The sequence below is a fragment of the Bos taurus genome, chromosome 20, assembly GCF_002263795.3.
Source record: "Bos taurus isolate L1 Dominette 01449 registration number 42190680 breed Hereford chromosome 20, ARS-UCD2.0, whole genome shotgun sequence".
Classification (NCBI taxonomy): domain Eukaryota; kingdom Metazoa; phylum Chordata; class Mammalia; order Artiodactyla; family Bovidae; genus Bos; species Bos taurus.
In genome coordinates, this window is record NC_037347.1 from 33,477,889 (window position 1) to 33,491,317 (window position 13,429).

The following is a 13,429-nucleotide window of genomic DNA, read 5'->3' on the forward strand; positions in this document are numbered from 1 at the left end:
AGGCAAGGCTTCCCTGTCCTTCACCATCTCCCAGAATTTGCTCAAACTCATATGCACTGAGTCAATGATGTTATCCAACCATCTCATCCTCTGTTGTCCCCTTCTCCTCTTGCCCTCAGTCTTTCCCAGCATCAGGGTCTTTTCCAATGAGTCGGCTCTTCTCAGCAGGTGACCAAAGTATTGGGGCTTCAGCTTCAGCACCAGTCCTTCCAATGAACATTCAGGACCGATTTTCTTTATGATTGACTGGTGTGATATCCTGCAGTCCAAGGGACTCTCAAGAGTCTTCTCCAGCACCACAGATACAAAGCAGCAATTCTTCAGCTCTCAGCTTTCTTTATGGTCCAACTCTCACATCTGTACATGACTAGTAGAAAAACCATAGCTTTGACTATATGGACCTTTGTCTGCAAAGTGAGAATATATGGGAAGAGAAATTTTGATTATGAAATGGAGTTGAGTGATTTGTTTCTTTTGTAAGATCCTGGGCAGAGTTCCAAAGAATAACAAGGAGAGATAAGAAAGCCTTCCTAAGTGATCAATGTAAAGAAATAGAGGAAAACAATAGAAAGGGAAAGACTAGAGATGTCTTCAAGAAAATTAGAGATATCAAGGGAACATTTCTTGCAAAGATGGGCTCAATAAAGGACAGAAATGGTATGAACTAACAGAAGCTGAAGATATTAAGAAGAGGTGGTAAGAATACACAGAAGAACTATACAAAAAAGATCCTCATGACCCAGATAACCAGGATGGTGTTATCACTCACTTAGAGCCAGACATCCTGGAATGAAAAGTCAAGTGGGCCTTAGGAAGCATCACTATGAACAAAGCTAGTGGAGGTGATGGAATTCCAGTTGAGCTATTTCAAATCCTAAAAGATGATGCTGTGACAGTTCTGCACTCAATATGCCAGCAAATTTGGAAAACTTAGCAGTGGCCACAGTACTGGAAAATGTCAGTTTTCATTCCAATCCCAAAGAAAGGCAATGCCAAAGAATGTTCAAACTACCACACAACTGCACTCATCTCACATGCTAGCAAAGTAATGCTCAAAATTCTCCAAGCCAGGCATCAACCGTATGTGAACCAAGAACTTCCAGATGTTCAAGCTGGATTCAAAAAGGCAGAGGAACCAGAGATCAAATTGCCAGATCTGTTGGATCATAGAGAAAGCAAGACAATTCCAGAGAAACATCTACTTTTGCTTTATTGACTATCCCAAAGCCTTTGACTGTGTGGATCACAACAAATTGTGGAAAGTTCTTCAAGACATGGGAATACCAGACCACCTGACGTGCCTCCTGAGAAATCTGTTTGCAGGTCAACAAGAAACCATTAGAACTGGACATGGAACAACATACTGGTTCCAAACTTGAAAAGGAGTAAATCAAGGCTGTATATTGTCACCCTGCTTATTTAACTTATATACAGAGTACATCATCTGAAATGCCAGGCTGGATGAAGCACAAGCTGGAATCAAGATTCCCAAGAAAATATCAATAACCTCAGATACGCAGATGACATCACCCTTATGGCAGAAAGTGAAGAAAAACTAAAGAGCCTCTTGATGAAAATGAAAGAGGAGAATGAAAAAGCTGGCTTAAAACTCAACATTCAAGATCATGGCATCTGGTCCCATTACTTCATGGCAAATAGATGGGAAAACAATGGAAACAGTGAGACTTTCTTTTCTTGGGCTCCAAAATCACTGCAGATGGTGACTGTAGCCATGAAATTAAAAGACATTTGCTCCTTGGAAGAAAATCTATGACCAACCTAGACAGCATATTAAAAAGCAGAGACATTACTTTGCCAACAAAGGTACGTCTAGTCAAAGATATGGTTTTTCCAGTAGTCATGTATGGATGTGAGAGTTGGACCATAAAGAAAGCTGAGCACCAAAGAATTGATGCTTTTGAACTATGGTATTGGAGAAGACTCTTGAGAGTCCTTTGGACTGCAGGATATCAAACCAGTCAGTCATAAAGGAAATCAGTCCTGAATGTTCATTAGAAGGACAGATTCTGAAACTGAAGCTCCAATACTTTGGTCACCTGATGCGAAGAGCCAACTCATTGGCCAGGACCCTGTTGTTGGGAAAGATGAAGGCAAAAGGAGGAGGCAGCAGAGGATGAGATGGTTAGAGAGCATCATGGACTCAATGGACAAGAATTTGAGCAAACTCCAGGAGATGGTGTAGGACAGGAAGCCTGGCGTGCTGTAGTCCATGGGGTCGCAAAGAGTTGGACATGACTTAGTGACTGAACAACAACAATGAATCAGTCTTCAGGGATGGATCACTGAATCTGTCATTTTAGACAGATTCTAAATGTGAATCTGATGCTACACACCGGAAATTTGATAAATAATGATGAGAACTGAAAACATAGTTTAAGAAGGTATTTTATATTACTATTAAGTCCATCACTGAGGAAAGTTTTGGTAACAATAAAATAGAAAGGAGATAAAGATGTTTTAGATAAGGATCACTACACTTTAAGGTAAGTCAATTCTGCTAAAATGCAACTTTTGCACAAGAGAATACAGGAAAAACCACAGGGATTATGGGGGAAATGGGATGAGTGGTACAATATTCAACAACCCCATCAATGATACAGTTTAAAAAAAAACAACAAGAATTTAATTTTCAAAAGTAATTTTAAAAACAGTAAGTAGATAAATACTACTAAAAAATGATGGAAATTTTCCTTAAAAAACCCCTGAATTCAACTGCACAATTTATGAGCTATTATGAAACGGTGGTGGGAAGGAGGGATATCTGAAATCCGACAGACAGCTGTAATGCCGGATTTGGGTGAGAGCAGCTCATCACACACAGTAAACAGAGGCAGCTGATGATGTCTGTGGTGTATGTGCAAGTCTTCCTCAGGCTCAGTTCATCTGGTTCACCTTTTTGCCCTCATAGACAAAACTGCACATAAGCAAACTCAAAATTCAGAATACGCTAAAAGTATCCCCTCATACATCAATTTCATTGTAACAAATTTGCATTTTCAACACAGGCATTGTCAGAGAACTGACTATATCTCAGTTCCAAAATCAGCTGCTACATTAACTTTCATTTTATAAGTTTTCATTGCTCTTTCTTCCAAGAGCTTTTGTGCCCTTTTTCTTACCAAGGTCTGATAGAGCCTTTTTAAAATGAGAAGCCTGAAATCCAAAGGCTTGAAATCTTTGTGCTGCCTTTTGTAGCTTAGTCATGATTCATCCATGGCAAAGAATCCACCAATACACAGGTGTCCCTTTGAAACTGAGGGAGGGAGGGAACAGCCCCCACCACTTGGAAAAGCTGAACACCCTGCCTCACTGTTGTCCTTCAGGTTGATGCGTGGTTCTTTGGTTGGGGTGAAAGAACTCTGACTGCTGCTCTAGTATCTGCCTTTCCTTCTGATTTTTTTCAGGTTCTGGGCATGTCTGTGGCGAACAAGGTAGGTGATATATTTGATATACCTGAATACCTGTGTTTGAGTATAAATATATCTGAATACAAATTATGCTCCCTGAAAGTACAGTAAGCATAAATGTTCTCTTGATTTGATTCCACAGGAAAGAATCCCAAATTTTAACTAATTAATCCAATTCTGAAGTCAGGATTCCCAAGCCTAATTTAAGACAGAACAAGGAACTGTATTTGGTTCTAGGTGGTTTGAAAGTTACCTGTAAACCAGAACAGTGTTCTTAGAACTGTGAGTTGTGACCCACCAGTAGATCAGGAAATCAATTTAATATATCTAATAAATCACAACCAGTAACTTTTTGTAATAAAATAAAAGAGGAATAAAAGATAATTTTTGAGAGTTTGATATTGAAACTCCAACTAAAAATCATAATTTTTCTACTTAAAAAATAATTGTGATATATGGTGAAACTGTATGTAACTGTGTTCTGTATTTTCCAAGTCTCCTATAAATGTGTTATCATACTTTCATAATGTAAAAAATAGAAAGAAAAATGACTATATATAGCATTAAGTATCACAAAACTTTTATTTCAGTTGTATTTTATATATATATATATATTATATACATAATATATATTATATTGACCTATGGTTGAAATATGTGCCCAGACAGCAATGACACTGTGCTTCTTTTGGCATTTTCACCTTAGTCTCAGATCCAAGTTGCAGGCAGGTTGATAAATCATGGTTTTATATATCTATATATATAATTATATATTATATAATATATATTATATATAATACATCATGTATTATATACATATATATATGTATACATAATACATCATGTATTATATACATGTTCAGTTCAGCCACTCAGTCATGTCCAACTCTTTGCGACCCCATGGACTGCAGCACACCAGGCTTCCCTGTCCATCACCAACTCCCGGAGCTTACTCAAACTCATGTCCATCGCATCGGTGATGCCATCCAACCATCTCATCCTCTGTCATCCCCTTCTCCTCCTGCCTTCAATCTTTCCCAGCACCAGGGTTTTTTCCATTGAGTCAGTTTTTCGTATCAGGTGCCAAAGTACTGGAGCTTCAGCTTTAGCATCAGTCCTTCCAATGAACATTCAGAACTGATTTCCTTTAGGATTGACTGGTTGGGTCTCCTTGCAGTCCAAGGGACTCTCGAGAGTCTTCTCCAACACCACATTATACATGCATTTTATATATATATATATACACACACACACACACACATATATATATATATATATAGTTCATGTAAGTACCAGATGGATTTGTAAACTGTTTCCTATTTTGATTCTGGTCAGAAATGTTTGAAAACCACTGTTCTAGAGAATCTGCAGTCCATGGCAGAGGTCGGGGTTAAGAAACCCTGCAACTTGGATCTGAGACTAAGGTGAAAATGGCAGAAGAAGCACGGTGCCACTGCTGTCTGGGCACATATTTCAACCGTAGGTCAAACATTTGTAGAACCAGGTTCAGTGCCTAAGACTCTGGCTTGCACTGTGAGTCATTTTCCTTTAGGACATGGATCTGCAGATGAGTTTTACCAGAAGTATCACAGAGATTGGTATTGCTGTCCAGGATGCTGAGGATGAGACGTTCAAGTTCTCCTACAAGGAGGTGCTGCTAGGTTACATGCTGGTGAGTGTGCAAAGGACATGGGCAAGATCCTGAGAAGTTAATTACCAAGAGAGCAAGTTGTCTTTTTTTTTTAAGTGGGTAAAACTTGCCAATCCCTAAGAACAGAATTTTGCCATGGTTCTGCCTGAGGGCACCCAACAGTCCAATGAGGCTTCCACCTCAGTGCATCTAGAAACTCCCCTAGTCCTCCCTGAGACGGTTCACCGCCTTGTCTGTGTTGCAGGACTTCATCAGGGATGAACCTCTGGATTCCTTGGCCAGCCCTATTCGGTGGAAAGCCTTAATTGCCATCAGATACCTCAGGTAGAGAATTTTTTGTTTCTTCTCATTGAAAAAAAAAATTTCCTCCGCATATACTCATTCTGATCAACTGCCATTGATAAGTGCAGACTCTAGTGCACCATCACAAAAAGGACACCGTTCATCAATGCGTGCATGTTACCTAAGTTGCTTCAGTCGTGTCTGACTCTGTGTGACCCCATAGACGGCAGCCCACCAGGCTCCCCTGTCCCTGGGATTCTCCAGGCAAGAACACTGGAGTGGGTTGCCATGCCCTCCTTCAAGGTATCTTCCCAACCCAGGGATCAAACCCACGTCTCTTACGTCTCCTGCATTGGCAGGTGGGTTCTTTTACCACTAGTGCCACCTGGGAAGCCCAATTCATCAATAGGTTATTTCAAATGGGAGCTTTTTCTTTTTCCAAAGTGACAGAATTGACTGAAAGCCTGATCATTTGATGACTGACAGGGACTAGCAAGCTGCTTATAAAAGTCAGATTTATTGATATATGAGGACTGAAATTTCTGTGCAAAAATAATTTCTCTTGGCCTATAGGCAAATTTTAATCTTCCCATTAAAAACTTATGAAAGCCTTAATCACACTCAGGTTTGGTTAGCAGCACTATGCCTGAAGAAAATGATAATTTTAAGCACATTTTTAAAATAATCTTTTCCCCTGCAGTAAAAGAAATAGAAGTTCACTGTTAAAACTTGGAAACTGCAGAAAGTCTTTAAAAATCACACCTAACCCTACCCTATTATCAAAATTTTGGTATATTTTCTTCAATTCTTTATTCCTAATTGTCCATGTTGATTACAGAGCTGAGATTCTGCTCTGCATATAATTTTTATCCTGTTTTTTTTCCCTCATCTTATATATTCCCATGTTATGACCAATTCTTCACAAACATAATTCATTTTTCATTAATTTTTTATTGTGGTAAAATATACATGTTTATCACCTTAGCTGTCTTTAAGTGTACAGTTCAGTAGTGCTAAGTACTTTTACATGATTGTGTAACCAATCTCCAGAAATGGAAGCACTATACCCATTAATCAACTCTTCATTTCCTCCTTCCATCAGCCCTGGCTGATACCACTCTATATTCTGTCTCTGTGAATTTTATGCTTTAGGTAGCTCATGTCACTAGCACCATCTAGTATTTGCCTTTTGATGCCTGACCTATTTTCCTTAGAATAATGTCCTCAAGATCCATCCATGTTGTAGGGTGTATCAGAATTTCATTCCTTTTGAAGGCAGAGCAATATTCTGTTTGATGTGTATAGTATACTTGGTTAATCCATTCCTCTATTGGACACTCATCTGTTGGAGGGTTTTCACATTTTGGCTACTGTAAATAATGCTGCTATGAACATAGGTACATACATATTTCTTCCAGACCCCACTTTTATTTATTTTGGGCATATACTCATGAGTCAGCCTGTTGGATCAGATGGCAAGCTTGTTTTTGATCTTTTGAGGAGCCACCACACTGATCTTTATAGCAGGGCACTGTTTTATGTTCACCAACAGCACACAAGTGTCCTAAGTTTCCCATATCCTTGCCGTCACTTTCTGATTTTTGTTTGTTTGTTTTTACAGTAGCCATTCTAATGGGTGTAGGATGGTGTCCCACTGTAGCATTGAGTTGCCTTTCAGTAATGATTAATGACTTTGAGCATCTTTTTATAGGCTTATTGCCTGTTTGCATATCTTCTTGAGAAAAATATTCGATCCTTTGTCCATTTTTCTCAGTTCTTTCTCTTTTTTTTTGTTGAGTTGTAGTTCTTTATATTTTTATACTTTTCGTATTCTTTCTACTCTAGATAAGGTTATTAACCCCTTATCACATATATGACTTGCAAATATTTTCTCTCATTCCATAGGCTGTCTTTTTACTCTATCCTTTGTGTCCTTCATGAACAGAAATTTTTAATTTTGACGTAGGTCCATTTGTCCATTTGTACTTTCACTGTTTGTACTTTTAGTGTCATATCCAAGTAATCATGGCCAAATGCAACATTATTCCCCTCTGAACGGTCTTGGCACTTGTTGAAAATCATTTCACCATATGCACGAGAGTTTATTTCTGGCCCCTCTATTGTATTCCACTGGTTTGTGTGTCTGTTTGTTTATGCCAGCACTATACTGTTTTGATTACAGTGGTTTTGTAACAAGTTTTGAAACCAAAAAGTGTGAGATCCCCAACTTTGTTCTTTTTCAAAATAGTTTTGGGTATTTGAGGTCCCTTGAGATTCCATGTGAATTTTAGGATAGATTTTTCTATTTCTGCAAAAAGTATCATTGGGATTCTGATAGGGATTGCATTAAATCTGCAGACTGCTTTAGAGGGACATCTTAACAATCATAAGTATTGCAATTTAAATATGAAACACCTTTCCCTTCAGTTGTGTCTTCTTAACTTCCTTCAGCATCATTTTGTGGTTTTTTGGTGTACAAGCCTTTCACTTTCTTGGTTAAGTTTATTTCTAAGTATTTTATTCTTTTGATGCTATTATAAATGGAATTGCTAACTTTTTTGATGGTTCATTGTTTTAAGTGTATAAAAATGGAAGTGATTTTTGTGTGCTGATTTTGTATTCTGCAACTTTGAAGAATTTGTTTATTAGTTATAATATTTTTGTAGATGTTTTAGGATTCTCTATATATAAGATCATGTCATCTGCAAACAGAGATAATTTTACTTTACTTTTCCAATCTGGATGGCTTTTATTTATTTTTCTTATCTATTGCTCTGGCTGGGACTTGCAGTATTATGTTAAATAGAAGTAGCATCTTTGTCTTGTTCCTGATCTTAGAGGGTAAGTTTTCAGTCTTTCACCATTAAGCATGATGTTAGCTTATACGGTTTTCATATATGGCCTTTATTATGTTGAGGTAACAACTATTTTAATCACTGCCTGATATCTTGATGCATAGATATGCCTCATATTATTACCTTCAATTATTAATCAACCTCCTATTGCTACATTTAACTATTTCTTGTTTTAAAACCTGTAAGTAATACTTTGATGAACATCCTCATGCAAAAAAAAATGTTCTTTGAACATCTAATTATAAAAGCTGACAATTTGGTTCAATAAATATTATTGAGTTGCATCTATGTATCAGACATTGAGCTAGGTTCTAAAAGGACAATGTTAAACAAAATATGACCTTTCTCTGAAGGAGTTTTAGCCAACAAAGAGAAATGAATTCAAAACACATCCACATAGTTTTTCTAAAATTCAGTAAGAAGCAAAATAAGGGAAAGGCACAAGTTCCCATATTTATAAAGATAAGAGAGGTTTCAAGAAAGTGCAAAGAAATCTTGAAGATGAATTAAGACTTAACCAGGTTCCAGAACAGCATTGTTGAGTAGAAATAATACAGGTCACATTTATTGTTTAAAATTTTCTAGTAGCCACTATTAAATATGTAAAAAAGAAACATTAAATTAATTTTAATAATTATTTTAATCTAATATATTCAGTATACTACTTCAACATGTATTTAAAATAAAGAATTAATAAGATGACTTACATGATTTTCATACCACATCTTCAAAATCCGGTGTGTTTTACAATTACAGTGTATTTTAAATCAAACTAGCAACAACTCAAGAGTTCAATAGCCACATGTAGCTAACAGCTTCCCTCATATAGACAGGACATTTGTAGACCTTGAAGACTAATGACAGAAAGCAAATCAGTGGTTACCTTGGACCAAGGTGGAGGAATAGATGAATTGCAAAGATGCATCAGGAAAAACTGGGGACTGATAGCAATGTTCTGTATTGCTTATAGTGGTAGTTTCATGAGTGTGGAATTTATTTGATTGCACACTTTAAATGGATGCAGCTTGTTGTGCATAAATTATGCCTCAATAAGTTGATATTTTTAAATAGCCAGCCAGACAATAAGGATGAGAAGATTGCACACTATATATCAACACATTTAACATTCAATAAAGCTGTCACAGCTTTATTGACTTTTACTCCTCTGTGCAAGTGAAAGTGAAAATCTATCAGTCATGTCAGACTCTTTGCAACCCCATGGACTATAGACCATGGAATTCTCCAGGCTGGAATACTGGAGTGGGTAGCCTTTCCCTTCTCCACAGGATCTTCCCAAACCAGGGATCAAACCCAGGTCTTAAGCAGATTCTTTACCAGCTGAGCTACAAGGGAAGCCCTGTAAGAGAACCAGTTTCACCCTTCTCTGACAGTGTCATCATTTTTTATTTTTTTGCTAATTTTGTTGCAGACAAGTGGTGTTGTATTGTCTTAGCTTACATTTATCTAATAACAAATGGAGGTTTTCATATTTACTGAATACTTACATGTTCCTAAGCTATATCCAGGTTTCTTTATATCCTCATGTCTATACTATATGTCAGATAGTGAGAAAGGAAAAGGAAGGTTCCAGTGTCATTTACTCTGTGTTTATAGGTGGTGTTTAGTCACTAAGTTGTGTTCCATTCTTGCAACTTCATGGGGAGTAGCCCACAAGACTCCTCTGTCCATGGGATTTCCCATGCAAGAATAGTGGAGTGGGTTGCTCTTTCCTTCTCCAGGAGATCTTCCCCACCCAGGGATCAACCCTTTGTCTCTGGCATTGCAGGCGGATTCTTGCCAGACTGAGCCATCAGGGATGACACATGACATGAAAGGACATATGACATCAATAAAACTCACTGTTCCAAACTTAGAATCTCTCTTCTCTCTCTCAGTCACTCACACACACATACACACATAACTTGAGTGCTGAAGAAAACAAGTAGATAAATGTTAGATCATACAATAAAGGATTAAGTAATGCCAAGCAAGTGATGGTTTGTTTATCACTGTAATAAGTTAGACTTACAGTCTGGTTTTATGTCCCCAATCTTTCTCTACTCCTGTTACCATCTCCTTCAACATTGCATTTCCATCAGAAATGCATCTGACCCCTTCAAGCCCCTTCAGATCCTCAGTTCTCTGGAACTCAACTGAGATGTGTGTTGTTTGGCGATATAATATCCACTTCTCCACGTGGTTCTCATTTCAGTAAATTGAAACCTCAACTCTCACTGAATGACCATCTTAATATTCTTGAGGAGAATATTCGGAGGCTGCTGCCCCTTCCACCCTTGGAAAAACTCAGAAATGAGGGCGAGACGGACAAAGACAAGGAGCACATCCAAGTATGTGGGGGCGAGGCCGGAGGAGGGTGAAGAACCGGGTAGAATGAATGAACTTGAATGAACGCGTGCTCTCAGCTTCACTGTCACTCACTTCATTTCAGTTTCTCTACGAACGATCCATGGATGCTCTCGGAAAGCTGCTGAGGACCATGATGTGGGATAACATGAAAGCAGAGGACTGCCAAGAAATGTTCAATGTGAGTAGGTCCCATGGATCCTAACCTGTGCTCCAGGTCACCCTCCAAACTCTGCCTCCTCCTGGGGACTCATCTAGCCTGACCCACGTAGCCCCCCAGCAACACCACAGAGCCAGCCCACTTACACAGTGTTTGTGGGGAGGCCAGCACCCTATTCCAGAAGAGGCAGAGTGAGAGCAAGAGAATGAGAATGGATAAATATGAAAGAATATGCTACTGGAGATCAGTGGAGAAATAACTTCAGAAAGAATGAAGGGATGGAGCCAAAGCAAAAACAACACCCACTTCTGGATGTGACTGTTGATAGAAGCAAGGTCCAATGCTGTAAAGAGCAGTATTGCATGGGAACCTGGAATGTTAGGTCCATGAATCAAGGCAAATTGGAAGTGGTCAAACAGAAGATGGCAAGAGTGAACATCAACGTTCTAGGAATCAGAGAACTAAAATGGACTGGAATGGGTGAATTTAACTCAGATGACCATTATATCTACTACTGTGGACAGGAATCCCTTAGAAGAAATGCAGTAGCCATCATAGTCAACAAAAGAGTCCAACATGCAGTACTTTGGTGCAATATCAAAAATGAAAGAATGATCTCTGTTCATTTCCAAGGCAAACCATTCAATATCACGGTAATCCAAGTCTATGCCCTCACAAGTAACACTGAAGAAGCTGAAGTTGAATGGTTCTATGAAGACCTACAAGACCTTTTAGAACTAACACCCAAAAAAGATGTCCTTTTCATTATAAGGGACTGGAATGCAAAAGTAGGAAGTCAAGAAACACCTGGAGTAACAGGAAAATTTGGCCTTGGAGTACAGAATGAAACAGGGCAAACGCTAATAGAGTTTTGCCAAGAGAATGCATTGGTTATAGCAAACACCCTCTTCCAACAACACAAGAGAAAACCCTACACATGGGCATCACCAGATGGCCAACCCCAAAATCAGATTGATTATATTCTTTGCAGCCAAAGACGGAGAAGCTCAATACAGTCAGCAAAAATAAGACTGAGAGCTGACTGTGGCTCAGATCATGAACTCCTTATTGACAAATTCAGACTTAAATTGAAGAAAGTAGGGAAAACCACTAAACCGTTCAGGTATGACCTAAATCAACTCCTTTACGATTATACAGTGGAAGTGAGAAATAGATTTAAGAGACTAGATCAGATAGACAGAGTGCCTGAAGAACTATGGACAGAGGTTCATGACATAGTACAGAAGACAGGGATCAAGAACATCCCCAAGAAAAAGAAATGAAAAAAACCAAAATGGCTGTCTGGGGAGGCCTTACAAATAGCTGTGAAAAGAAGAGAAGCAAAAAGCAAAGGAGAAAAGGAAAGATTTGAATGCAGAGTTCCAAAGAATAGCAAGGAGAGATAAGAAAGCCTTCCTAAGTGATCAATGCTAAGAAATAGAGGAAAACATAGAATGCGAAAGACTAGAGATCTCATCAAGAAAATTAGAGATATCAAGGGAACATTTCATACAAAGATGGGCTCAATAAAGGACAGAAATGGTATGGACCTAACAGAAGCAGAAGATATTAAGAAGAGGTGGCAAGAATACACAGAAGAACTGTACAAAAAGATCTTCATGACCCAGATAATCACAATGGTGTGATCACTCATCTAGAGACAGACATCCTGGAATGTGAAGTCAAGTGGGCCTTAGAAGCATCACTACAAACAAAGCTAGTGGAGGTGATGGAATCCCAGTTGAGCTACTTCACATCCTAAAAGATGATGCTATGAAAGTGCTGCACTCAATGTGTCAGCAAATTTGGAAAACTCAGCAGTGGCCACAGGACTGGAAAAGGTCAGTTTTCATTCCAATCCCAAAGAAAGGCAATGCCAAAGAATGCTCAAACTACTGCACAAATGCACTCATCTCACACGCTAGTAAAGTAATGCTCAAAATTCTCCAAGCCAAGCTTCAGCAATACGTGAACTTTCAGATGTTCAAGCTGGTTTTAGAAAAGGCAGAGGAACCAGAGATCAAATTGCCAACATTGCTGGATCATTGAAAAAGCAGGAGAGTTCCAGAAAAACATCTATTTCTGTTTTATTGACTATGCCAAAGCCTTTGACTGTGTGGATCACAAGAAACTGTGGAAAATTCTGAAAGAGATGGGAATACCAGACCAGCCTCTGACCTGCCTCTTGAGAAACCTGTATGCAGGTCAGGAAGCAACAGTTAGAACTGGACGTGGAACGATAGACTGGTTCCAATAGGAAAAGGAGTACGTCAAGGCTGTATATTGTCACCCTGCTTATTTAACTTCCTCTACTGGGCTGGAGGAAGCACAAGCTGGAATCAAGATTGCCAGGAGAAATATCAATAACCTCAGATATGCAGATGACACCACCCTTATGGCAGAAAGTGAAGAGGAACTAAAGAGCCTCTTGATGAAAGTGAAAGAGGAGAGTGAAAACGTTGGCTTAAAGCTCAATATTCAGAAAACGAAGATCATGGCATCCGGTCCCATCACTTCATGGCAAATAGATGGGGAAACAGTGGCAGACTTTATTTTGGGGGGCTCCAAAGTCACTGTAGATGGTGACTGCAGCCATGAAATTAAAAGACACTTGCTCCTTGGAAGAAAAGTTATGACCAACCTAGACTGCACATTAAAAAGCAGAGACACTACTTTGCTAACAAAGGTC

At 38.7% G+C, this 13,429-nt stretch overlaps 1 protein-coding gene across 7 annotated transcripts in view; it reads left to right on the forward strand.

The window, feature by feature from the left end:
- MROH2B (maestro heat like repeat family member 2B) overlaps positions 1-13,429 on the forward strand; it is a 73,446-nt gene that overhangs the window by 36,366 nt on the left and 23,651 nt on the right. For all 7 annotated transcript variants that reach the window (XR_009491961.1, XR_009491960.1, XM_024981485.2 and 4 more), the window contains 5 exons: positions 3,426-3,452; positions 4,981-5,100; positions 5,324-5,403; positions 10,429-10,564; positions 10,666-10,761. Coding sequence is in view for 5 of the 7 variants with exons in the window: in XM_024981485.2 (XP_024837253.1) it covers positions 3,426-3,452; positions 4,981-5,100; positions 5,324-5,403; positions 10,429-10,564; positions 10,666-10,761 (459 nt within the window). In the remaining 2 variants the exon portion in view is untranslated. The remainder of the gene's footprint in view (positions 1-3,425; positions 3,453-4,980; positions 5,101-5,323; positions 5,404-10,428; positions 10,565-10,665; positions 10,762-13,429) is intronic.